Consider the following 27,242-nt stretch of genomic DNA (forward strand, 5'->3'; position numbering starts at 1 on the left):
AACTTCAATATAATTTTGTCTCAGGGAATAGGGAGGCCTGAGGAAGGAGAGAGAGGGGTGATAGCCAGTGAGTGCAGCAGTCAGACCATGCATGACGTTTATCGATTAAGTTTGTGGCATGGTTCATGGTGCCCCAAAACAATTAAAATAGTACATCAAACATCACTGATCACAAATCATCATGAGAGATATAATAACAATAAATTTAAAAATATTGTGAGAATTACCAAAATGTGACAAAGACACAAAGTTAGCACATGCTGTTGGAAAAATGACTCTGATAGACTCAACATACGGTTGCCACAAACCTTCAATTTTAAAAAACTGAAGTATCTGCAAAGTACCATACAACAAAGTGCAATAAAACAACCTATGCCTGTACTTATTAACACAACATATCAAGGTACTAATAGTGACCTTAGGGCTGAGCCCTGATTTCATCTGCCTGTTTCCTCAATCGACCAGTTTTAACATCTGCAACCAATATATACTTCAGTCATTAAAGGAACAATACACCTAGTATATGTCAGTGGTAGATGACCTGGGCTGATGGGGATAAGAGGGAAAATGGCCATTTACACAAACAGGTCATTTCCCTGCTGCATTTCTTCAAGTCAAAGCTGTACTCTTCTGTGTACCCTTCTACACATTTTCACATTACATTCATGGTTACATTCATCAAGCTGCATAAAGATTATTGCAGTGGATGCCAACAGTGTTAGTTACCATAGTTTCTTGGATTGTTACACTGTGCCCAAATTTGGAGTTCTGATAAGTCAGAGGATCTTGCAGCATCGTCAAAGACAACCCAAAGGAATGTAGTTTCAGAACAAAAGCCAGGTTCTTTCTGACAATGACATGAAAATTACTGAATCTGTCATGTGTTTTTAGTTGAAGTGAGAGGCTCATTTGAAACCAGCCTAGGTGCTGTTGGATAAAGTCAAAGTATTGCTACTCTAATAGCAAAATTACTCAGTACACAGAAGAAAAACTATTATTTTATTTCCTTATTTAAAAGGACAAACAGGAGTGATGAATACAGTTAGAAGATATTAATATTCCATTCACCTGACTTCCATATAGAAACCCCAAGCATTTCCAGGGTGAAATTTTTATTATTGTCTGGAGATTTCCTGCTTATTTTGATTAATTAGATCCTTAAAAGGAATGGAAAGCTTTGACTCCAGAATAAAAGACATTTTTTCCTTTGGAGTCTTATTCTTTTAAGTACTTCTTAAAACATAACCATCACCATCACCAGAATTTTTTAAACATGAGAATAAGCCAGACAGAACTTTTCTTTGGTAGTGTTAACACAAAAGGTGTCTGATCTTCATACAAGCAATCTTTGCTCACATACATCAAAATGGAATGACACAAGGAAAGAACCATTTTGCAAAAGGAAACAAGACAAGCTGCCGTCAGCTAGATACATTTCGATTGTTCAGGAAAGTCTGTACAGGAACTTTGATTGGCATCCTGCTTGTCTACCTTCTTTCCTACTTTAAAATGGTAGCTCTGATCATTGTTGTCAGTGTTTTCTGACCCCTCAGATCTGGTTTTTGCCTATCATGTCTGATGTAGGCACTTGGTTCGATTACCTTGATTTGCAGGTGAATTGGTCCTCAATCCAAAAAAAAAAAAAAAAAGCCTAGCTGCCCATAGGACCTCTTCTGACTCATCACTCATGCACACCAAGCTGGAGAGGCCCAGAGAAGCAAAGGCTCAGAATGTTGGTGAGGCCAGTCAGATGGATTCCAAGTGGCTGATACATAGTGAGGGCTCAATTACCTGTCTTGGTGCTTAAGATACACTAGGCTTGGTGACCTATGAGATCTGTTCTAAGCCTGAAGATCTTTCAATGTAGGTAAACATATGCAGCAGTCAAAATCACCAAAAACTGAGCATCTGTATATGAAAATGCTACATTATAACATGATTATTCATCCACATGGATTTTTAAAATACATTCTACACATACCTGCTTCACGATGCGAGATGAACAACATGTTAATATGCACACCCCACCCTCCAAGACCTCAGTGTTTACTTTAAAAGGAGAGATCTGCCTCTAATAAAGAAAACTCCCACCACAGAGTGGTAGAAAGAGATACACGTCACTGTCCTGCTCACTCTAGAGTTCTCAGTTTTTTTACATTCCTAGATTATTCTAAATTCTATGGAAATTAAGTTTCATCACACTAAGACAGGAAGAAGAAGAACATTAACCTTCCAGGTGACAATCCTAAAGGGAAATATTTATTATTTTTCATTGTACTTGGAGATTTCATTAAATGATTCTTTGTTAAGTCAAAATTTTGTTCATGAATATCAGCCTTTGGAGACATAATCGCTCATCTAGTTAACATGTCAGAAAAGATCAACCCATTAGTGGATTCATTCTGTAAATACTTAGGACTGCAAATGGGAAGGGGAAAAATTGAGTCCAGAAAGTTAAGGCCAAAATGATTTTGAGTTTAATGATCCAGTCCATGTTCTCAATGTGCTCTATGAGAATAGGCTTTGTAACCTTCTTTAGCTGATGCAGATTAATTGAAGCTCAAAAAACAAAACAAAAGAAAACCCTGCACTACTTACCAATGCAAAGCTGTGCAAGGATGGAAGATTCGAAACAAAAATGGCATTATGGAAGTTACATGATGTCAAAGTTACATGCAAGGAAAGAATATCCAGTACACAGAAGTTTTGTCAGCTCATTGTTTTTAACGTTCACAATTGTACTTTCACAACATTGATTTCATGTTATTCGATGACTCCGATCAAAACTACCTTCCCAAACATTTTCTTCCCCATTGGCCGTTCTAAATCTCTTCTCTGCCTGTAGTCCTTTCTACTTGATTTCTAGTCTCTTCCCCTCCATAGCTCTCCCCTTATCCCCTATTATCTCCATACTTTTTATCCTGAATTATAAAACAATAATAAACATCCTTTATTTATCCAGGAAAATGTCATTAACTGTTTCCCATTTTAAAGGTTTAGTACTATCTCATGTCAAATGACAAAGTTCTATTTCAGAACTTTAGAATATGATATTTGTATTTATTAGACAAACCTTAGGGACTTACCTATTGTGCTAAGCATAGAAAAGGGTATTTCATTTTTTATTTGCATTGGAGCAATTCCTTTGAATTATTTTATTTGCAAAGAATTCCATCATAGAATTTTTAGTTTTTTTCTTTTTTTACAACAATTAACAAAGAATAGGAAAATTTTTCACTGTGGTCTAAATCAATCCATATTTGTTTTTATTTCAGTTGTTTAAATGAAACTGTCTTCCCAAAATTATGGTTCTAAGTTAAAGATATTATTTTACTTCTAATCTTTCAAGCAGTTCTTTGCTATTATTTTTAGCTGTTTGCTATTTTTAGCTGTTGTATTTGTTCTTTCCAAGAGTTCCACTTTTCATTAATGGGGTTGCTCACTGATTGTAGCTAAAAGTACAAATAGAATTACTAAATAGAAATTATTTTGATAGCTGGGGACACTACATACCTTTTAAAGGTTATTTTCTTAGTATAATCCGGTAAGTTTTTTGAGATAAATGAAATGAACATTTCAAATGTAGTAGAAAACAGAATGGATGATAAGTTGGTTGTTAGAAACAAGATGATGGAATACAAGTGGGGAATTCTGGAAACTCACTATTTAAATTCAAGGCACTAAATTTGGAACTTTAGTCCACATTACAAGACTCGCACTAGCAGAGTGAAGACAAGAATTGAGACAATTATCCACATGATTCAGACAAAAAATAAAGATCCAAACCCAACAGTTTCGCCTAAATAATCTTGTGTTTGAATATTTTTTTGCCTGAATTTTTTGTCTCAGTTCGCCACTTCATTTTGTTAGGCCAGCTATGAATTTTAAATTATTTTTATGAAAAATTTCAACTTGGGTCATATCCTTACTCGATGGACTCATTATTTCATATTTGAAAACTAACTTATCAGAAGTTCTTCGATCCTATGGCCCTTACAAATTTTGCATTTTTTTTTCTGAAGCAATATAAAAAATGCTTATGGTGTGTATGCAAGCTGCTGTTTTAATTAACTTTCCTGAATTTCAAACATCTATATTTTACTCTCTTATATGCTTTTAACTAAGGTATAGTAGATGCATTTTTGCTTCAATACTAATTTAAGGTGTAATATTCATTTCTTTAGAGAACATTTTTGTTGTTGTGCATGCCTAGTGTTTTGTACGTTGTATATTGCATTCAGAATATTTTTTTCCTTCTCACCTATCCACAATGCAATGCCGTTCCCATGATGCACCTCTGCTTGCTGTTTACCTGTATGTTAATTCGCTTGAATCCCATTGGCCCACTGCCATCATGTGCTCGCTGCCTGTTATTAAAAGACTCAGTCGACTGCCAAAGCAATGAAGCGACCTCTCGAAGCAACTGTAGACCTGGTACTTTGACCTTTCACCTTTCGCTTTGCATGTAGCTTTTCAGAGAACCATCTGAGATTTGTATTACTTGTAAAATATTGGTTGCAAACAATCATTATTATTAATTTATGGAAAAAATCCAATAAGGTGTTTAGCCATCTCATTCTCATATGTAATCTGTGAAATAAATTAATCCTAACAAATTTTAATACCTTTTCCAAAAGAGTGAAGCAAATTTAAATTATTTGACTCAGAAAATGTTCATTATAATTCGTATTAACCTTTAAATTCAAGAAATTGCCATTTAGTTAAAGAAAAGAATAGGTATTAATAATAACACCAATGCTTCGTCCCCCCTTAGAATAGTTTAACTCATTTTAAAAGCTGAAGCCATTTTTTTTGTTGTTGTTGCTTGATAGTTTTTCTTTTCCTTAGTTGAGATGCTACCGTTTTGGGTTACAGAAATCATGCTTTCGCTCTCAATAACAAATTCTCACTCATTCGACATTGCCGCTGTTTAAATTAAGGTGCATGGCAGAGGCATCTCCTTAGCTGTCATTTTTAAAAAGAATGTTGCAATTGATGATCTCTGTGAACATGGAAGGTGTGTTTGCTTTAAGTTAGACATATCTTATCGAATTCTTCATTTCTAGGCCTTTCCCCCTGGTGCTCTTCATCCTTTACCAAAGAGACAAGCACTTGAAAAAAGCAACGGTACCAGCGCGGTCTTTAACCCCAGCGTCTTGCACTACCAGCAGGCTCTCACCAGCGCACAGTTGCAGCAACACGCCGCGTTCATTCCAACAGGTATGTGCCCTTACTGCCCTACGTCCTGTGCCCTTCTGGTCATGTGCTTTCTTCTCATTTCTTTAAGCTGTTTGGTGGCATCTAGTTTGCTTTTGAAGGTATAATACAGTTTGAAATTCATCGTTGTCCTAGCTATCTAAATGTATTTACCTTACTTTGAATGATAGCTAAAGACTGTTAGGATTCTAAAGCCAAATATTTGATAGATTGAAGAGACAGATTTAACCCATGAGAAATAGCAGTTAGGGCTTTTGGTTTCTCGTATTTGCACAAGCCCTGTAAAATTGTTTATGTAAATAAGTCCTTTTATGTGTGACAATTGAAATTTGTCCTTAACTCTGAATGACCTAAAAATAGCAATTCCAGTAAATACTAACCATTTTTTCTATTTCTATTCAGAGCACTAAAACAATGAGGCTATTCAAATTAAAGCAATTCTCTACTCATATTTTTATATTCATTCTATCTCTTTCTCCATCCTTCTCAACTTTCACCAAGTTCACAAGTATATAGAGCTCTTATCCTCAGTGTCTAAGCCAATGCCTGATACTATTACGTACGATGTGCATTAACTATGATTCCACTAAAAGATCCATTGTAATAGTCATAGAATCTTAGAGTTTAAAGGACTCTTAGTGATCTCCTCATCCAGCTGATTGTTTTACAGATGAGAAAACTGAGGCCCCCTAAATGAGAAGTGACTTTCCAAGGTGCCACAACTAATGAGAAAAAGAACTGAGTTTCCCTGTGACCAAATCCATTTACATCACATTCTACCACCTGGGCCCGCCTATATATACACATTCCAAAGAGTTCTCCTGAAAAAAGAAAAAAGCAGATAAAAGTGAATTTTTAAATAACTGACCCCAAAAAGTCAGATAAAAGTAAAAAAACAAAAGTATAAAGCATGTCATCCCTCCCCCATTTGCACCGACATCTCTAACCACAGACACACACACGCACACCATACGCAAAGATAGTCATCATAATTGACCATGTTTTTCACCTTTTAGTCAATGTTAGAAGCAGGGGGTAACTTAAGTCCTGGTGGGAAGACCATCCATTGAGTTCTTTGAAAGTCAACATTCTTCAGCCCACGATAGTGAAATGAAAGTAAATATAAATGAATAACAATTCTAACAAAAAGAGTTTTTTGATTCAAATCCATTAGTTTGAACTTTTCGAGCTTATTATCCATTTCCTTAAATCCCATAGCTTATCAGAGTTAACATCAGAGGGAGGTAAAATATTTCTGTGATATTCTTTGTATAAAATCTACACTTTGAAATGGATTAGTAACCTGTGAACAATACATATTTTAGTTAAGATATAAATGATGTGAGCAAAGTGGTTTTCAGTGTTTACTTTTCTTATTTTAGTTTTGAACCTGTCTTAAACTCACAGACTTGTAGAAGAAATCTCTAATGCAGTATTTATTAGGAGTTCACTTTTGCCCTATTACAGCCTTAATTAGTGACATCCCAGTGCTGTTACAGCATAGCAATGTCTTAATATGTAATCTAATTGAAATAACACATTTGTAAAATAATTACTAGAAGGTAAACTTACGTTAATGTCCTGTGTGGTTTCTACAAAGTGTGTCATTGTAGACCTCTTGCCCAATAGATATTTTAAGATAAAAAAAAAAATTAAGGAAGAATATACTGAGGGGAAAAACGTAAAAGGAGAAGCCTGTTTCTGAAGAATGGATGTTACTGCCATTACCATGTCCTGGGAATACCTATGAAGCTCTGGTGCTAAGCCTGCCAAAAGACTCCGAAGCCCTCCAGCACATGTTTAACTCTCAAACCCAACAATGACTGATTTGTTAAATCACTGAAAGAATCATCACTTTAAAATGTTTCACCTGGAAGCCTTTTAAACATTTCCAAAGCAAGGATAAACAACATCCCTTACGCAACGACCTGATTTTTGTTGATGAAATGTATCATGAAGGACCCATACGGCTACACTGGCTGCTGTGGTTGTGTACTTCCACCCTCTGGTGGATTCTTTAAGAACAGCTTAAGTGTGTCTGGCAACCCTCAATACAGTGGGCTTTGGAAGCCAAAAAGTGGGTCCTAGCGCACCAATACAGTGACTAGAAGGGTTTCCATTTCTTACATGACATGAATATCAGAGTGAACAAGCATGTGGATCTAGTGTTCTGAAATGGTATTTCAACTGCTAATAATTTTCACATTTCTCTTAAATGAGGAAAGAGAAAATAATTTTATTAAAAGGAAATTAAAATAATCTTTCTCCCGCTTAAACCCATACCAGGAATTTTATTGTTCATTTTAGCTTAAGTTTTTGCTTCTGATTTTCTTTCTTATAAACCCATTTTCAACTTTATTTCTAAAATGATAATGGTAATAATCACTCATTGTTCATCATTGTTGGTTTGAAACCTCTGCAAATCAAGTGAAGATGTTCAAAATAATTATTATAACTTGGTACATAGAGGACCCATTACTTTTAAATGAACAGATTTTGATTTTTCTATAAATGTTTTACGTAAACATAAATATGAAACAAAAAAGCATTTTATGTTTTCCTGAAGGTTGCCCTTGATCAAAAACCATTCATAGTTAAAGCTTTTGATATGATACTAAAATTCTCCCATTGACACAATGTGAATTTGGATTTTAGGAATTCTGCCTCCGGGTTGCAAAGATATTAATATAAAATTTTATGCAAAATATGAGAGTCTTCTCCCAAACTATGCTAAGATAATTATTGCCCTGCTTGATGCCCTAGCACATTTGCCATGGGTGGGAGTTTTCTTTTTTTTCTTTTTTTCATTGGGATTATTTTAACCAAGTAGTTAGACTTTTTCTTTTCTATGTTAGGAAAGTGGCAAAACCACACACACTTACAAAAATAGCAGCATAATAATTCTTGGCATTTCTCTGACAGGTTTATTCTAAGTTACTGTAAGTGTTCTTACAGACATTATCTCATTATTCTTCAAGATGTTGCAGTTCTGTTAGTGGCAGGCACGGTTATTTGCATTTTGCAGATGGAAAAACTGAGGCTGTGTCTACACCGCAAAGTGGAACTACCCAGATAATTCTGGCTCACAGATACGACAGCTGAAATATTTGTGCAACTGAAGCAGAAAATATTTGAGAAGTCTTTGTTCATAGAATTGGTGCCTTAGTGAAGTGCTTCAGCTGATCAAAACAAAGGCAACCCACAGAATCCTTCCTTGATTTATTTCATTATATTGGAAGTACAGAATAAGTAGAACAGGGGACAGTGCCCAGATACAGCCTAATTATGAGAAACGTGTAAATGTTACATCAGATTATCACATGACTTGGTGAAAGATTGATCAGTGTTTAGTGGCATCTGTATCTGCATAAGCACAACAAAATTTATTCCATTCAATTCATTAAAACATACCTTGAACCCGTGGTATGTTCTGGGTTCCAGAGCCAGTAATGAGAATACAAAAGAGTTCATAAAGAGGTGAAAACCAAATATTATACAGAGGATGAAGGAGTACCTGAGGGTCTGGGCAAAGCTATTCGAGAATGAAGGAGAAGAGACAATGAATTCTGCCTTCAGCATGTGCACCAGGTGGTGGTTACGAAGGATATGGAGAAACAAGACTTTCCGAAGTAGGAGAAATTTGCCTAGGAGTTTGAAGAGAAGCAAGATTTTATCAGTGGGGGAAAAGCATCCCAGTTGGGACATGGGAAGAGTGTACCTGAAGAATAGAAAACTGTCCATTGTAGCTATAACATGAAGTACATACAGGGTGTATGCAGAGAGTACAGGATGGGAGTGTTGTACAAAGGCAGAGATAGGGCTTGCTGAGAAGATCAGGACCAGAATCTGGCATTAAGGGAGCCACACATGCATAAGTTATGCATTTCCAATATCACATCACTATTAGGCCACTTAGAGAGAGAGGCTCATGGAATTAATTTGGTTAAGGATTTCAGCCACATCCAGGACTGAAGCCAAAGTAACATGACTGATCCTAGCCCAGTGTGGCTGCAGGAGCTGTGGATTATTTGCAATCCCAATGATATTCACATGCATGGCACAGCAAAGCTCTCCAAGACACCCCCCTCCACACTGGAATGAAAGAAAAATAAGAGCGGATTTTTCCAGGCGTAATTTTTTTTTTTTTTTTTTTTTTTTTTTTGAGGCAGAGTCTCGCTCTGTCACCCAGGCTGGAGTGCAGTGGCATGATCTTGGCTCACTGCAACCTCCGCCTCCCAGGTTCAAGAGGTTCTCCTGCCTCAGCCTTCCAAGTAGCTGGGGTTACAAGCGTCTGCCATCGCACCTGGCTAATTTTTTTTTGTATTTTTCGTAGAGACAGGATTTTACCACCTTGGCCAGACTGGTCTTGATCTCCTTGACCTTGTGATCCACCCACCTCGGCCTCCCAAAGTGCTGGGATTACAGGCGTGAGCCACTGTGCCCGGCCATTTTTTTATGAGTACAAGTTGAGTGCCCCTTGATCCAAAATGCTTGGGACCAGAAATATTTCAGATTTTGGATTTTTTTTTCAGATTTTGGAATATTTGGATTACATTAACAGTTGAGCATCCCATATTTGAAAATCTGAAATCTGAAATGCTCCAAGAAGGATTTTCTTTGAGGGGCATGTCAGCACTCAAAAAGTTTTGGATTTTAGAGCATTTTGGATTTGGATTTTCAGACCTGGAATGCTCAACCTGTACTATGAATGAAAAAGTAGAGTTCAGTGAGATTAAAAATAGAAACTGACTTGATGGCATGGGGAGGTAGGTAAAATAACAATTGAGCATTTTCTAAAGAAGTGACATATACCCTGAGATCTGGAAGATGAAAAGAGTGGGGTGAAGATTATTCTAGGCCAAGGGGACAGCTTGTGGGAAGTTCAAAAATAGGGCAAATGTGTAATGTGTTCAGTTCAAAGAAAAGAAAAATTAATCTGTCTGGAGCATGGTGCCAGGGAAGAGAGGTGTAGGATGGCCTGGGGAGGTAGTCAGAGACTAGACCACACGGGACCTTTATCCTAAAAGCAATGAGAAACCACCGAGTGGTTTCCAGCAGAGGAGTGGCCAGGCCTGCATTTGAAAAGATCTACTCTGCCAGAAGCTGGAGAATGAACTAAGGAGGGACGAGAATGGAAGCAGGAAGACCACTTAGGATGTTGTCACATAGCCAGCCTAGAGATAATGGTGACCAGGACTTCAGATGTGGCAGTAGTGATGGATGAACAGATGAATGCAAGCTGCATGCTAGAAGCAGGATTGCTTTGGCTGATTGGTCAGCTGGACCCAGGAAGTTCACAAGGGGAAGGGGTGTGAGGCATAACTTTCAGTTCGATCTAGAGTTCTAGTTAGATGGTGATGCCCATCAGGCATCTCCTGAGGTGTAGAAAGTTTCTCCCATCCAAGTACTAACCAGGCCCAACCCTGCTTAGCTTCCAAGATCAGACAAGATCCGGCGCGTTCAGGGTAGTATGGCCATAGACTGAGGTGTGGAAAGATTCTGTGAGAAAAATCAAAGTTTGGCCCTGTTACATTTGAGACACTTATGAGACATCCAAGCAGAGAGGTGAGGAGGGCAGTTAGAGGAAAGGACCCGGAACTCTGAGAAGAGATCTGCGTGGGATACACAAACATGGAATCTCCTGGAATCCAAACCCATGAAGTGAATGATACACCACAGGAAATGCAGTGTAGATGAAAAGGACCCAAGACTGAGTCCTGAGGAACTCCAGCATAGAGAGGGTGAGGGAAGGAGGATCGTCCAGCAAAGTAGACAAAGGGAGTTGCCAGAAAGAAAAACGTATGTGTGTGTGTGTGTGTGTGTGTGTGTGTGTGTGTGTGTGTGTGTGAGATCAAAAATCTAAGGGAAGAAAGTGGCTTCCGATGGAGGGAAGGGCGGAGTGCTGAATGCTGCTGAGAATCAGGAACAGTGAGATGAGGACAGAAGAGTTCCTGCTGGCTGCAGCAATATGGGATTTTTCTGTTGATTGGCATTCACAATTTAAGTGCAAAGGTCAAATGAAAGCCAAATTGAAGAGGAATGAAGACTCAGTAGGGATAGGGAAGTAAACATTTATGTGTAGGTAGATTTCCAGAAGTTTGATTGTGAAGATGAGAGAATAGGGCTGGAGAAAGGTTTAAGTTGGATGTATTGGCACACATTTGTTGAAGAATCTGGCAGTAGCCCAGTTAAATAGCACCCTCCTGACTAGGTCGTGTTAGCTTGATCGAAATGTAGTTCAGGCAAAAAGTCGCCCTCCAGTGTGAACAGCTCCACAGAGAGAATAAAGACCTACACATCTCAAATTCTCCAACTAATATCTCAGAAGTCAGTTCTGAAACTCTAAGAGGGCACTCCTACATTTATGAGAAACTACTTCTCAGGCACCTACATGGCACCCAGTCTTCAGTGATCTAAATCCATGTATTACCTTGTTTTTCATGGAACTGAACCAGTAGCAGATAATTCCTCAAAGTTTTCAGTACAGCTTTCTTTCAGTTCTCCACAACATGCCTGAATATAATATTCATGGTCAGAGTCATGATGCATGTATGTTATTATGACCACCACAAGTAAGACAGCTATTTCTAAGAAAGGGTTGAAATTGCCCCTCCCACCTCCTACCTCCCCACTCAGACGCCAACTTGAGATTTCCTAGGAGTTTTGCCAGAAATCCCCCTCAGGGATCACCTTGTAGTAGTCATGACCAAATTCCTTAGCCCTGGTCCTAACTCAGCCCCAACTCTGCACTATTTTGCTCTACAGTGTTTAAGCTTTATTGCCAGGCACTACTCCTTTATCATAATGAATCTTACAACAGAGAGAAGACCATGTACTCATACAGGTCATTCCCTGAAAGAACCTCAGTCTTCTTAGGTTATTGGGCTTTCAAGCAGCAATCTAAAATTCACCCATCCTGCCCTGCAAGCTTCTGATTTGGAGAATATCTTAAATCTTAAACACTGTTATTTTCATACCGTTGTTGACACAAAACATTTACAGTCAAACAAACAAGTAAACTTTTAATGCAGTAAGTTCAGTGTATTCTAGTGAATATAAAAGTTGACCTGGATTTAGGAAGAGAATTCTATTTCTAGCCTTCCCCTTGACCCACACCATGCATGGCCTTGGAGGAGTTACTATGCCTCAGATTTTTCATCTGTAAAATACCTACTTCCTACCTTGGAGGATTAACTTGATAATGTCTGTAAAATACTTTGAGGTCTTAGAGGAAGGACACCACGGCATTATCACATGTCATTCTTATTAGAATCATGTCGATGCATATGAATAGAAAGTGTGAACAGTGGTCTAAGGAGTGAGCTTGGAATAATATTGGCTTAAAATAAGTCAGATATATTTGTGTCTGTACTGACGATGTGAATGGCCCTAAAAGACTGTGTTAACTAACCCTACTTATTTCTGGTTGTGCTTCAATCTCACTTTGAATGTTAACTCTAAACCGCTAACCTGTTTCTTTCCCTTTATTCACTTTTTCCACCCACCATTGCATGACATCAGGGTCAGTTTTGTGCATGACACCCGCTACCAGTATTGGTAGGTTTCAACCTTTTTTATTTGTCTTTTATATGATGTACAATACCTTCACTTGCTTGAAATTTATTTCAGAGATGGTAGAAATGCTATAGGAAATAGTAGATTTGAAGGCTTATTTGGCTTTAGAGTTAACATATAGGTTTTTTAAAATGTACTTGTATATTTAAGAAAATGACGGTTTTAATGTGACCTCTTGTGCTAGAACAATCACTACAAAAACATAAAAGCCACAAGTACGAGTCTGCTTTTTAATGATTTGTGTTTTGTTTCTCTTTATAGTTTATATGGTATAGCGTAAGGAACAGAGCTTACTCTATCAGCGAGGCAGGCTAATTTCATCAATGTTTGAAAGTTTCATAGTGGTGTGCCTTTATCTCCTCTTTGCTGTGTGTTAGAGCGATCAGAGTTTCCCAGAAGTATTCATTTTTTACAAATTATAAATGGATGTATTTTGAAACCACATGTCTGAGCTTCCTAACTTAATTATCTTTTCTAATTTTAAGTGCTGATTTATTTGGGATGATTTTTCTGCACCTCAGCATTCCCTTAGCCGTTCAATTTTAGTAGCAGATAGTTGTCCTCACACACATGAATGCCTTGGTACAAACGTCTGTCTTTAGGACATATGGATTAGATCTATTTAGAGTCAAGAAAAAGAAACATTGCAAATTTTTCCTGGCTATTTCAGAGTAACTGTATTAGAATTTGCATCAAGGCTATGATGTTTGCTCCATCATTTATTGATTCAAATAAACCACAACCCACAGCAGTTGCATTTCATATAAGCAGTCCTAAATTGAAAAAAAAAATTCAATTTAACCATAATTCCAAAGAACATCCTATCCCAAATTAGGTCTCCATATGGAGACTTGGATGTCTCAGAGTTTATGATTAAAAGTGATGATCACATATTCTTACTTCACTGGACATCACCTTTCACAATTTTAGAAACAACCATTATTGCATACACTGTATACACTGAATTGGGAATGGATCTATTATTAGAAATAAAATGTTTATAAATACATCAACCAAAGTAATCTGCTTTGGCCTTTCTGGGAATCACTGATTATGTTTTAAAACTTCCTTTAATTGTACTTGTAATAAGCTATTTTCCCTTTTTTATTTCTCTCCCATGCTTCCTTGCTTTGCATTGTGATTGCATGCCATCTGCTGGTTTAACCCATGATGGCTTGCTGCTCTGATATTCACCATGCCAAAATACCACTTCTATTACCATAATGCTACACCCTCCTGTTCATTGCTCCCATGGTTCCCCTCCTGAAAGTACCCATGATGCACAGCGCTACGTCCGCCACTGTCTCTGCAGCAACAACTCCTGCAACAAGTGTCCCCTTCGCAGCAACAGCCACAGCCAATCAGGTTTGCTCCTTTTAAAGCTTTCTTTCACAAATCCCAAACTCTAAATGAGTGCTGATATTTAAAAAAAAAATTCTCGGTGAGAATTTTTTTTTCATGTTTATCCATCAAATTTTATTTTTTTAATTAGTTTATAGCAAGCATTTACAGACAGGTTGCACTTATTTAGAGTTAACATTTACTGCAAATAATGATGTAGCTATGTTTTGTGTTGCACTGTTTGTTTTCGTACCTAATATTGTGTAATTAACCTGACAGGCTTAAATTCCTTTTAGTACAGCATTACCTATCCAGTGGTTTGTGAATGGCCACATAAAAATTGTAGACGCACACCCATGGGTGCTTCAAAACTGGCTGTATTTTAATTCGGTTCATTCAGACCCTATCATCTGTGTGGAGGAAAAAAATCTCCTCTTAGAAAGAGTCATATTTGAGGCCTAAGTGTCATGTTTGAGGTCTGAATAATTCTTATGATCATTTGACCTCAGTCTTAGGTTCTGCCAAACTCACTTGGTTCCTACCTTACAATCTGCTCCAATACTGGCCTAAGAGCCAAACCATCCGGAATGAAGAGTCATGGGTGCCGCTGAACTCACAAAGGCTGGATATAACTGATGAGGAGCATTTAACTCTGTTGGTTTAATGCATGTGCCAGTGAGACCATGGATGTACTATTTCGTAGTGACAGCCAGCTGCTATTTCCTACTCTGTGGTCACAAGCTGACTGTATCCGTGACCCTAGCCTCCCAACTTGCAAACATGTGCTCCTAGCCACAAGGAGACAGCGTGAGGGTGAGTGAGCAGAAACTCTCACCTCGCCTGGAAGAATACTTCATTGCGCATGCCCTCCCTTCACAGAAGAACAATTTTGGTTTGGTTTTTAGTTTCATGGGTTTTTAAAAATAAAATCAGCTCTGCTAATAAAAGATGACAAGGGATAAAAGAAATTAGGGGAAATCGTGTTGGGGGATCACGGCAGTCCCAACCCGCATTCTGCAGGCTGGGAGGGCTGAGTCATGCTGCTTTCCACATTCAAGTGAATCCACGATTCCAGCTCTGCAGGTTTCATCCCTACAAAGAGAGGCGTGAGTGGACAGGAATGCAGGAATAAAAGTTAAACCCCGTGACAGTGCTGACTGTGGCCTCAGCATTGTGACAGAACAGGAGAGAGCAGAGAGTGGGGGAGGGAGGGGAGGCCGAACAGCAGTGCAGAGGCAGGTGTCAATCAACTGTGGACGATTCTTCAGCAATTCACTCCCACCTCTAAAATGCCAACCTGTCCTCTAAGGAAAGCCAACCCAGCTTCGAAACAAACAGAACAAAGAACAGGCAAGGATTAGTTCCTTAGCTGGGAAGATGATGATTATTATTATTATTTAATGTGGGATGGGAGAAGGGAGTGAGACTGTTGGCATCTTTCCATTATTAGGTCCAAAGCTCTTCTCAATCACTCATTCTTAATAGGGAAGCTGGATACCTGTTTCTTTCAAGTCTGAAGTCCTGCCTCCTTGAACTATGTTTATGTGATTTTTGACCCAATTTTTATTACAAAGTCCTTTTATAAAAAAACAAGTTTGGACTGAGTGCAGTGCCTCATGCTTGTAATCCCAGCATTTTGGGAAGCCGAGGGAGGAGCATCACTTGAGCCCAGGAGTTGGAGACCAGCCTGAGCAACATGGTAAAATCTGGTCTCTACAAAAATATGAAAAAAATTAGCCAGGCACGGGGTGCCATACACCTGTAGTCCCAGCTACTTGGGAGGCTGAGGTGGGAGGATCACCTGAGCCTGGGGAGGTCGAGGCTGCAGTGAGCCATGATCATGCCACTGCACTCTAGCCTGGGTGACAGAGTGACACCCTGTCTTAAAATAAAATAAAATACAAGTTTGAAGTATAATATAGCAGTATTTGTTACAGTGAAATTCTATATGATAAGTTTAGCCTTTTGGGCACTTAGAGATCTTTTTTAAGAAAGGAAAAGAAGCCAAGATAAAGAAATAGTTTGGAGTTGTAGGATAAATTTTTTTAGCATAATAAATATTTGACCATGTGTCATATATATTGTTCAAGCCTAGTGATTCTTTGGCTCCATTTAGTAGAAAAAAAACTTTGAGAGAGAGATTCCATAGGTATATTCAAGTTTGTGTGTGTGTGTGTGTGTGTGTGTGCGTGTATGTGTGTGTGTAGGGAGGCAGAGGTTGGAAGCATGGAATATTCAGAAGCTAAAATATATCACTTTCAGGCAGGGTGTGAGTGGAAAAGGAAATAAGTTGAGGTTTCAACTTCTTTCATTGCAAGCATAGCTGAACTTTGATTTCAATTTAATCCAAAGAAATGTAATTAAAGGAGTACCTGACAGTAGCTTCAAGAATCCTATATTCAGTGTTTTGCAGTTTATCAGATGTAATAGTTGCTGCTGGATTGCACTTAAATGATGAAGAGAAATCCTTTAGCAGCTCTTAATGCAGGTCTGCTTGCAGATGAAAACCATGGAAAAATAAATAATAGTGAACACAAATTTCCAGATATGATATTCTTTATGTATTTTCAATAAGTTTCAAAGAGCAAAGCATCAACAAAAGACCTTGGCAATTATTTTAGCATCCAGTCATAGGAAACCCAGGGCTTGTTAATGACTGAAATAACAAGTTATCATCTTGTTAAGATTTCACTCTTTAAACTCAAATAGAATCATACCCACGTGGATTATGTAAGTCATTTAAACATAATGAATCTCAGTTTCCTCATTTGTGAAAGGAGGAGTAGAACTAGATGCCCCTGGAGTCCCTCTCAGCTCTGAGATTCAGTGAACCAAAGGTTCAGTGACTATTATTTTAGGCCCAAAGCATGAGATTACAAAGATAAACACAAACAGAATGAAAGTGAAACTAATGATTCCAGAGTTCGATGACCGATAAGCACCCTGCCTTCTTTTCTGTCTTTAACACAAAATATAGTGGGATTTTGACAGATTTTTTGTTAATTTGATCAATTCAGACTGTCAGTTCAAATATTTAAAATCTCATAGGCATTTGTAATTAGACACAAGTCATTGATTGAAGAAAGAAGATAGATTAAAACATCCCATGACAGCTTCTTAGGTCTAGTGCTATTTACACGTTACCCCACGGGGAGCCAAGCTGAACAAGCCACTCTATCCTCAGGCTGAATCAAGGTGCCACCAATAAAAGTTTTCACTAAATTTAGACTGGTGGTTTGAGATTAAATAAAGACAGAATCCAAATATGTTTGGGAAATATAAAATGTTTTTTGATTATTTAGCTTTGGGAGCAGATAAGGAAACAAAAATACAATAAACAGATTTACTAAGCACTATTTTCTGTTTCAATTAAGGTATTTGGGCCTTAATAGACAAATTATACCTAATAGTAATAACGTTATTATTATAAACCTCTTATTATGTGCCAGGTATGATTCTAAATGGTCTCTCTCATGTAATATATTACATATCATCATATATTCTATTATATACTATGTAAGACAGGATAGTTACGTATAGATGTAGACACTCAATTCTTAACAATAGTTTTATGAGATGGGTACAATGATCATCATCCCATTTGATAGATGGTAAAACTGAAACAAAAGTTAGCTACCTCAGCCAAAGTCAGACAGCTTCTAAATGGTCTTGCTGGAGTTGAAACTTGGCTCCAGAAGACTTGCTTTAACCATGATGGTATACTGCCTTAGCAGCTCAAGCTAAGATGAATCTTACACTGGAGAGATGAGCTGGATTTGAACAGAGCTTTGAGCTAGTTATGTAAAGTAGCCAGGTCATCTTTAGAAACCATATAATGGGCCAGGCGCAGTGGCTCATGTCTGTAATCCCAGCACTTTGGAAGGCCGAGGTGGGCAGATCACCTGAGGTTGGGAGTTCGAGACCAACCTGACCAATGTGGAGAAACCCTGTCCCTACTAAAAATACAAAATTAGCCAGGCATGGTGGCGCATGCCTGTAATCCCAGCTACTCGAGAGGGTGAGGCAGGAGAATTGCTTGAACCCAGGAGGCAGAGGTTGCAGTGAGCTGAGATCGCGCAATTGTACTCCAGCCTGGCCAACAAGAGGGAAACTCCGTCAAAAAAAGAAAGAAAGAAAGAAAGAAAGAAACCATATAATGGACCTTATTATTTCAGTGTGATAAAATTACCAGTGAAAATTATCAATAATTTTTATAGAAGTAAGATAACCTAAGAAAAAGTTAGTCCTTTGTCTTAGGGAAACAGGTTCATGGGTTTCTTTTGTCATAGACTTTGTTCCTAACCTCTACTAATCATCTCACAAATAGCTTGTTAACAAAAAAAATTGGTTGGGGGGGAAATGATAGGTAGCATGTAAATTAGTCAATCTGAGTCCATTGACCAAGGACCAGAATATGTAAATCTGTCAAAGATGCCTATATTGAAACAAATTTAATCTTAGAGTGTACATTAGAAGAGGTAAAGCTTAGTAATGGATTACCTGCTTTTTCATATGAAAATAAATTTTAATAAAATGAGAGTGCAGAGTAAAATTCCTGAACTTGAATTATTACAATATTCTAAGTTGTAATTTGTTTAGTATTTTTTATTTCAAAGTTACATTCTATTTCAAAGGGAGAGAAAATAATTTTCAAATAAATATACTTTAAGTTTCTTCATTTATAAACAGATCATTTAATTTACTTAATCACATTCTTAAAGGCACAATTAAAATACAATTTATACTCTGAATCTTTCCCTGAACATCTCTCTCCTCCTCCCCCAGCAAGAAGTACTTTCCCTGTCCTCTGAATTCTACAAGGACTTTGCACATTCCTTAAGGCACCATCATTAAATAGAAAGAAAGACAAATGCAAGTCTACAAAGAAAGCTGGGGAAGTATCAAGTTCAGCTGGAGAATAACTCCCATTCAGATTGATCAGAGCATCCATTTGTGGGAGCGGCTGCAGCGTAGGTTTGATTCTGATTGATTGTGTGGTACCTTGATGCCAAGTTAAAGGGTTCGGCCCTGACTTGGCCACTGAAGGATTTTCAAGCAGAATAGTGATGGAAGCAGTACTCTAGGAAGAGTGAGCAGATGGATTCGAGGTGGGAGAGTCTGTAGAGGCCATTAAGAGGTTTTAACAAGAGCCTAAACTGGGACAATGGCAGCTGGCAAGTGGCCTACTTTGTCTTGCCTTTGCCCATTACAAAGGGAGTGTTACTTTTAGCAAAAGAGAAACATAAAAATGATTTTGTACTATGGCAAAACCTGTCTAAATAAATGTCACATGGTAGAAAGAGAGATTGAGGCTGATGTGAAACTCAGTCCCTGCCAACACAGCAGTTGGGTGGCCTCGCTGTTTGGACACCTGCAATGTGCTCACCTTTCACATGGGCCTTCCCATTTCCTACCTAAATGAGACTCAGAGCCACAGAAGCTCACCCTACCTCCAACCACAGGCTTCTGCTTGAAGGAAAGAGTCCCCTCAGGTGTAGAGTCAATGCATATTGTCCATATCTCCAAATCAGAGCTCTATGGACAGTGAACAGATTATCCATCTAATTCATTCTGGCCCGTGAGTCCCTGCTAGGGAAAGAGATTCTTACATATTAATATTGGGAATCTTTTTACAGAGCGTCACAAGAAGTGCCTTAGAAGCTAACGAAATCAGATTATATTCTGGGCAATATGTTAACCAACACTTAATCACATCTCCAAAAATGATCATTCATGTTTAATATTATGACCTCAAAGTCTTACCACATCTTCTGAACTCTCCTCCAAAGATTAAGTACATTCAACAGAGAGTTGGCCTTAGGAAGAATTTATTGGAAATTAGTTGATAATATGTCATAAAGGTCTTACCACATCTTCTGAACTCTCCTCCAAAGATTAAGTACATTAAACTTAATGTACTTAATTGGCCTTAGGAAGGCCTTAGGAAGTTGGCCTTAGGAAGAATTTATTGGAAATTATTTGATAATATGTCATATACATATAGCCCTCTATTTATATTTGATAAATTAGAAAATCTCATTTTCTAGACTTACCTGACATAGTTTTATTATATATGATCATCAATTTCAATGATATCTTATCAGAAAGATAACATGTAACCAGACATATATTATGTTTTATCTGGCCAGCTATAAAGTATTGAAGAGGGAAGAGAAAAGCTTGTTTCTCACCTATAAACATGAACATAACTTTAAAGTTATTTGTATATGGGTTCTTGGATATATAAATTAACCTATACTAACCAAGAAGTCTAGAAAGGTAAGATCGTGTTTTATTTCATCTCTCATCTCAGAGTTTTATAAAACATCTATTATTCAATGCCATCTGTCTGGACTATATTCAGACAAATGTAGGAGGCATTAAACATTCCCCACTATTCACCACTTGACCCATTTTGGGGCCTGCATTTTGTTTCACAAGAAAAATCTTGGTTCAGCAAGGCCCCAGTGTGGGAGGAGTAGGATCCTGTCCTCTCTCTCTCCTGAAATACATGGTAAAGTGGCCAGCCTCTACGGATGGCTGATCAAACTGTGAAATACTCCTTTCTCGCAGTTTGCTTGTGCCTGGGAACAGATTACAGAAAGCAGCTGGGCCCCACGTATGTTGTTCTCCAAAAAAGCAGAGACAGCAACTGTCAGAATCCAGCCCTTGTAAACAGTAATCGGGGCCGAGACATCTCTCTCTGCCTTATGCTGCCTAAGTCGTTTAGCCACCTCTAACTTTTTGCTTATATTCTAACTGTAGAGGGGGGATTCAGGTTGGAGAATGGATGTGGTTACTTCAGATGAGGCAGAATTGCCATATCAAACATTTTGTAGAGAGGGCAGGAGAGAGAGAGAGAGAGAGTAGAGAGAGAGAGTGGAAGGATTGAGATTGAAACCTGCACAATTTCTTTGTGTAAAAAAAAAAAAACTATAAAAATTGCAGCATTTGCATTCAGTTAACACTATTTGTTAAAGCTCCTTGGCAGTTTGAGGCTGAATTCCACTGTGTGCATGGCACAGTCCAGACTTACTTAGTATGCTAAAAATATATATATATATATATTAAGGGTAGGAGGAGGTTGGGGGATACTCTGTCTATCTTAGGTGGTCTTGGATCTATGAGAACAATATAGATGCACATTAATTTTTCTCTTTAAGAAATTAGAAAATAAGTAGACAATAGACTTTTTATTTTCCTGCCTCAGCAGCAGCTGCTTTGCAGGCCTACCCTGAAGTTTAATTAATAAATGCATCTGCAGATTCTCTAAGAAAAGGCTCAGTTATGTAAGTGTTGTAATCTAGTACATTTTCATTTTTCATGAATAATTTACACCTCTTGGTGAGAAACTTGGGTAGAATTCTTTTGTATATAGCACATAAAGACATCATATCAGCTCCAATTCTGTGCAGCTGAAGAGAAAATGTCAAGAGTCCTTATGCAGCACATTCCTGCCTGTGGACGGTCCTTTGCATAACACCTCAAATCCCATCCTCCTTTGCATTTTTTTTTTTTTTTTTTTTTTTTTTTTGAGATGGAGCCTCGCCCTGTCACCTACGCTGGAGTGCAATGGTGCAATCTTTTTATTTTATTTTTATTTTTTTGAAACGGAGTCTCGCTCTGTCGCCCAGGCTGGAGTGCAGTGGCGCGATCTCGGCTCACTGCCAGCTCCGCCTCCCGGGTTCACGCCATTCTCCTGCCTCAGCCTCCCGAGTAGCTGGGAATACAGGCACCCGCCACCATGCCCAGCTAATTTTTTGTATTTTTAGTAGAGACGGGGTTTCACCGTGTTAGCCAGGATGGTCTCGATCTCCTGACCTCGTGATCCGTCCGCCTCAGCCTCCCAAAGTGCTGGGATTACAGACGTGAGCCACCGCGCCCGGCCGCAGTGGTGCAATCTTGGCTCACTGCAACCTGCGCCTCCCAGGTTCAAATGATTCTCCTGCCTCAGCCTCCTGAGTAGCTGGGATTATAGTCGCCCGCCACCACGCCCAGCTCATTTTTGTATTTTTAGTAGAGACGGGGTTTACCATGTTGGCCAGGCTGGTCTCAAACTCCTGACCTCATGATCCACCCACCTCGGCCTCCCAAAGTGCTGGGATTATAGACATGAGCCCCTGTGCCCGACCTCCTTTGCAGTTTGATGGGACTGGAGGGGGTCTTTTATAGGTTGAAAAGTCATATTCCCAGTCGTATTTTGGCTTTTGTTGATGGTAGTAAAATCATGTTCCATTTCTCCAATTTTAGGTTTTCTCATTGGAGCAAAATGAATATATAGTTCATCCTATATGGGTGTTTATTTCCAGCTCTAGATTTGTAAGGAAAGAGAGACTAGCTACAGTGAAGGAATTCAGGTCCATTTTCAAGGGATGAACAACGGGCAGGGTTTTCTTCTCTATAAGAGTTGCTGTGAGCGGAATGGAATTCCTACTCATGGGCACTTATCTACCCAAGCTCTGCCCCCGATGCCTACCTTCTCACACATCTGCCTGCGCATTTGGGGAAGTTGACAGCTTTTCTGTGCAGGTGGATGTGAAGGACGGACAAACCCAAGACTGAGGCTCCACTTACCAAACACATAAGATGCTGCCACACGTCAAAGACACACTGGCATTTGCTCTGGCCTCTCAGCCCCTTCCGGCATTCCTCTGGGGTGACATTGCTGGAGGCAGTGACTCCCAAGGTCAGACTGGACTGGGTCTGCTGACCACTCTAGAGGCCACCAGGTTGGGGAAATGCTAACGATACTTAAGAGCTCACTGCCTAGTCAAAGAGATCTGAAACAAGCAGAGAATGTCATAAAACACCAAGTCCAGCTGGCAAACGTTGCTGCCTGGAAAGTAAGCGCCATGGCATGGCCTCATCCCTGAAGTGTCATAGGTCTGAGGGGTGTGTAGGAATGAGACAGAGAAGGGACAGGTGAGGTTATTCCTGACACCATGACCAGCTGGAAATTGAAGAGGTGGAGATGAGGTAGGGCAAAGAGAAAAGGGAACCCATGCTTACCCATGCACCAGCCATCTGCTTTCCACACGCCATTATGTTAAACCCACCGGGACTCTGTTTCCCTGTTTTACATGTGCAGACGTCACATGTTTGGTCACAGCTCCAGTAGGTAGCAGAGCCTGCCTTTGGCCTCACATCTGTCTGACTTTGAAGTCAATGCTTTTCCCCTTGTTTAACATTCTTCCTCGATAGCATGTGTGGTTTAGAAAGGAACTTCAGAATCCATCTCAGACTTTATCTCATGATAGAAGCAGATAGAACAGCTGTGATTGTGTCAGATCTAAAGAAGAGGGGACACTGTGGCTTATGTGAGCCAGCGAGTGGGGTGAGTGGGAGACACCAGGGAGCGTGAAGAGGAGGATATGGTGGGGCAGTCCTAGAAATTGCAGCTGAGGGGATCAGAAGGTCGGGTTATGGAGGGCCTTAAAGTGCAGGATGAGAACAGGACAGGACAGGTTCCATGAGAGGCTTGGAAACTCAAACCAACTGAAAGTGAATGGGTAGAGGTGTGCAGGGACAGCCAGCCCAAGTCAAGCTAACTGGTGAGAAAGCTGCTTCATCGACAAAGTGATGAAACTGGGATAGAGAGAAAAGAGAACATTTGAGGGGGAAAGGGTGAATCATTCTGAAGCAGGGAAATTCAGAGAGGCTCCATGATCCCTGGCTTGCCTTTGCTCACCCAGAGGCTGTTCTCTGACTTCTGTGGTGTCTGTGGATTTCACTGCCTTTCTCCTCTCTGTCACATAACGCTCCTATGAGACCTCTCTCCCATAGACCATAAAAAGGATGGTTCTCATCTATACCCCTTCATTTTGATTTGTACTATAAAGGACAAATTTGTTGACTGGCATTTTCTAACACCAGTTTATGACAAACTATAGCTAATCTAGCAGTTAGAATTCATCATGCTTTAGCATCAAGAACAAAATGTTAGAGCTTTTGGTCTCTTTGTTTTAGTTTCGATAATCAAATTATATTATTCCTATCATTGCTCCCCTTGCTCTGGAGTATTCAAAGATCTCAGAGCACATGTCAATGAACTTCCTATAGTCTTTACTGCTTGCTGCAATGCATTTCTGGAAGCAGCATCTTTAAGGCGATCATTGTAGAATGTTGCCCATTTTCCCCGATCACAGGCACATCAGGCATTGTAGGTCTGACTTGAGACCAGCATCAATTACATCATAGATATGAAAGGCAGTAAGTCATAAGAGCAGATTTTCCACCATCATACCATACCTCTACAAAACATAGAAAAGAAAAATTATGATGCAAATTACATTATAAATTGGAATAGGAGCCCAGATGGGCAAAGTGGCTTACCCAATTCACACACATAGCAAGAGAGCCAGGCCCAGGACCTGATCACCGATGTCCTGCCTAGAACAATGTTATTTCCCTTCCCAACACCGCCTTCCTGAGAAAGTGCTTTAACGGATCGTGTAAGGGGCCTTGAACTGCTCCAGGGCATACAGACAGCGACAACATAACTCAGCTACCCTCACAAAGAACTCACCACGTGCCAGACACTGGGTTAAGCCTTTTGTATGAATTATGTCATTGAAACCCAACACGTCCTGTAAGGGACCATTATGATCCCCTCTCTAGCGATGAGGAAACTCCAGTTTAGAGAAGCTGAAGAAATTGCTCAAGATCATACTATAACATTAAGTGGCAAAGCCAGACTTAGAACTTTCCAGAAGCTCCTAATATTTCATATTTCCAATGAGGAAAAGGACCTAGAGTGGTTAACTGACCTTAGTCAAGGTTACGTAAGGGATTAGGATAAAACTCAGTCTCCTAATATGCTTAGTCCTCTTTCCCCTCCATCAAGCCGCAATTCAGCTTGAATACGCAGGTTCTACATTTATTTGAACTTTGTTCAATAAAATAAATTTGCTTCCTCCCTACAATTTAGAACAGTTTTTGAGGAATCAAAAAGATACTTGAAGAAGTTAAACCTAATTCCCTCCTTTTCTCCAAGTATTTTTTCCTAGTAATAATTTCATAACAGTTCCATTAATCATTCTTTCAATATTTGTCATTGTTATACTGAAATATGCAAAAGGTCCAGAGAACCACTTTAGTTTAGAGGATTTAGGACAGAAGGAATTGCTTAAATCGATTCCTATTGTTCATATTCTTTTCTTTGCTTTTCTCTGAACCTCGTAACATGAAGAATGGCTTTGCACAAGGAAAAAAGTTAAAATAGGGAAAGCGAAGAAGTGTGTAAAGAATGAGAAGAAAAATTACATTGTATTCCTTTGCCTTGGACAAAGGTATTTAAGAGTTGTTGGGTTGGAGTTTTTGATCAGTTGGTTGATTGGTTTAACGTGAACTAGAAAGTCCCCTCCATCTTTCCGCTGCTTATGTGGAACTTATGTGGGGAGAGGTGAAGGCTTGGAGCTTGAAAGACAGATGTTTATTAGACAAGACTGGATGCACAGAGGTGTCCATAGAGAGTCATTTACTCTAAGCACACTGATCTAAGAATTATTAATAAACACTATGCCTTTTCAACATATTCACATTTTGTGGCTTAGACCAGGAAATGAAAATAATTGAAATATTACTATATAATATTACTTAATTGAAACATTACTTGAAAATAATTGAAATGTTACTATATAATAACACTGGCATTTATCATATGCTTACTATCACCAAGCACTTGTTAAATACATTATCTGATCCTCACACCAACCCTATAAGTTAGAAACAATTTTTAATTCCCACTCTAGAGATGAGTAATACTAAGAATAAAATATGTTTACTAACTTATGTATGGTAACATATCTGTTAAGCCTAGAAGCCGGGTTTGAACCAAGTTTAACTTTAAAGAGTGGGAAATCCTGCCCTTCATGGGATGTCAACTTCCTACTGCAGTGGACACTGATTATCATGATCTGGTGGCTGTTGATGCTTTCGTAATAAAATATTTTAGTTTGAAAAATGATTAACATGAATTGACAGTCAATACTTTCAGGAAAAATCAGAGAAATTCGGTTTATACTTTATCATCAGTGAAAGTTCAGGAGATACATATACAGAAAAGGAATTAAGTGCTCATTTTTAAGAATCTTAATCTCTTCAAAACCAAGTTTATTTCCAACATACAGGGTGCCATACAGATCGTATAATATTTAAGTTAACCATAGTATTATTTGAATGTCTATTTAAATAGAAACTGAAAAAAAAATTATTTAGGATTATGAATCCTAAAATAATAGCCTAAGGAAAGAGAACCAACATTTATCAAAAACCACTATTACATATCAGATGTGTATATACATTATTTCTCTTACTACTCAACATAACCCTGTGAAGTTTCTTATCCATTTTATATAAGTGAGCACATCTTAGAGAATAATTTGCTTAAGGTTCAAGCAGGTAGGAAGCAACTGGATCTGTGTAGACCTCAGGCTTGCGTGCCTGCAAATCCTGTTCTTTTGTGAACCCACCTTGTTTGAATTAGATTGGAATCTATGGTCAGTGTAGGCTTGGGATGAACCTCTTCATATGACTCCCCTTAAAAACTCCGAACTACTGAGTTTATTGCTTTGAAAAGTTTTGACTAGTTGAGAAGAAAGTTTAGTAGAAGCGAAAACTTTTTAAAGTCCAAGCTCAATATCAGAAATGGTGTGAAAATATTGTTGCTTGGTGAGAATAGCAAGAGAATCCAAATTTCAGTCCAGTGAACCAGAGCTAGAAAGCACTGAGAAAAGGCACCATTCACTCTTCCCAGGGTGGGAAAACTGGCACACAACTTCTGCCTGAAAAGAGTCTATCAAAAAGAGTCCTCTCAATCGAGACTCACTTTTTAATTTTTAACAATAATAATTTAAAAATAAAGATACTATTTTTCTTCACCATCCCCACAGAACCTCACTTTCAAATTGATCTCAGGTAAACGTAACAACACTAGTTGAGGATGAATATTTTAGGCAGCCTGCAGGAGCGACTGTAAAGGGAACAACTAGAAGTTTAATTCAGTTGTAAGTGAAACCACAGAGCTAAATGAGGAAGCAAACGGGGATCTTAATGATGATTCAGATATACAAGCAGAAAGAGCCAGGGGTCTCACTGCGAAGCCCCAAATG

At 38.7% G+C, this 27,242-nt stretch overlaps 1 protein-coding gene across 18 annotated transcripts in view; it reads left to right on the top strand.

Moving 5' to 3' along the window:
* MBNL2 (muscleblind like splicing regulator 2) overlaps positions 1–27,242 on the top strand; it is a 254,254-nt gene that overhangs the window by 212,398 nt on the left and 14,614 nt on the right. For 4 of the 18 annotated variants that reach the window (XM_054665483.2, XM_054665486.2, XM_054665485.2 and 1 more), the window contains one exon: positions 5,067–5,220. In XM_054665483.2, coding sequence (XP_054521458.1) covers positions 5,067–5,220 — 154 coding nt within the window. Of the gene's footprint in view, positions 1–4,380; positions 4,435–5,066; positions 5,221–12,738; positions 12,775–14,062; positions 14,158–27,242 lie in introns of all 18 variants that reach the window. The other 14 variants (XM_054665478.2, XM_009427142.4, XM_054665482.2 and 11 more) reach the window with 7 other exon arrangements.

This window comes from Pan troglodytes, chromosome 14 (genome assembly GCF_028858775.2).
Source record: "Pan troglodytes isolate AG18354 chromosome 14, NHGRI_mPanTro3-v2.0_pri, whole genome shotgun sequence".
In the NCBI taxonomy this organism is placed as follows: Eukaryota; Metazoa; Chordata; class Mammalia; order Primates; family Hominidae; genus Pan; species Pan troglodytes.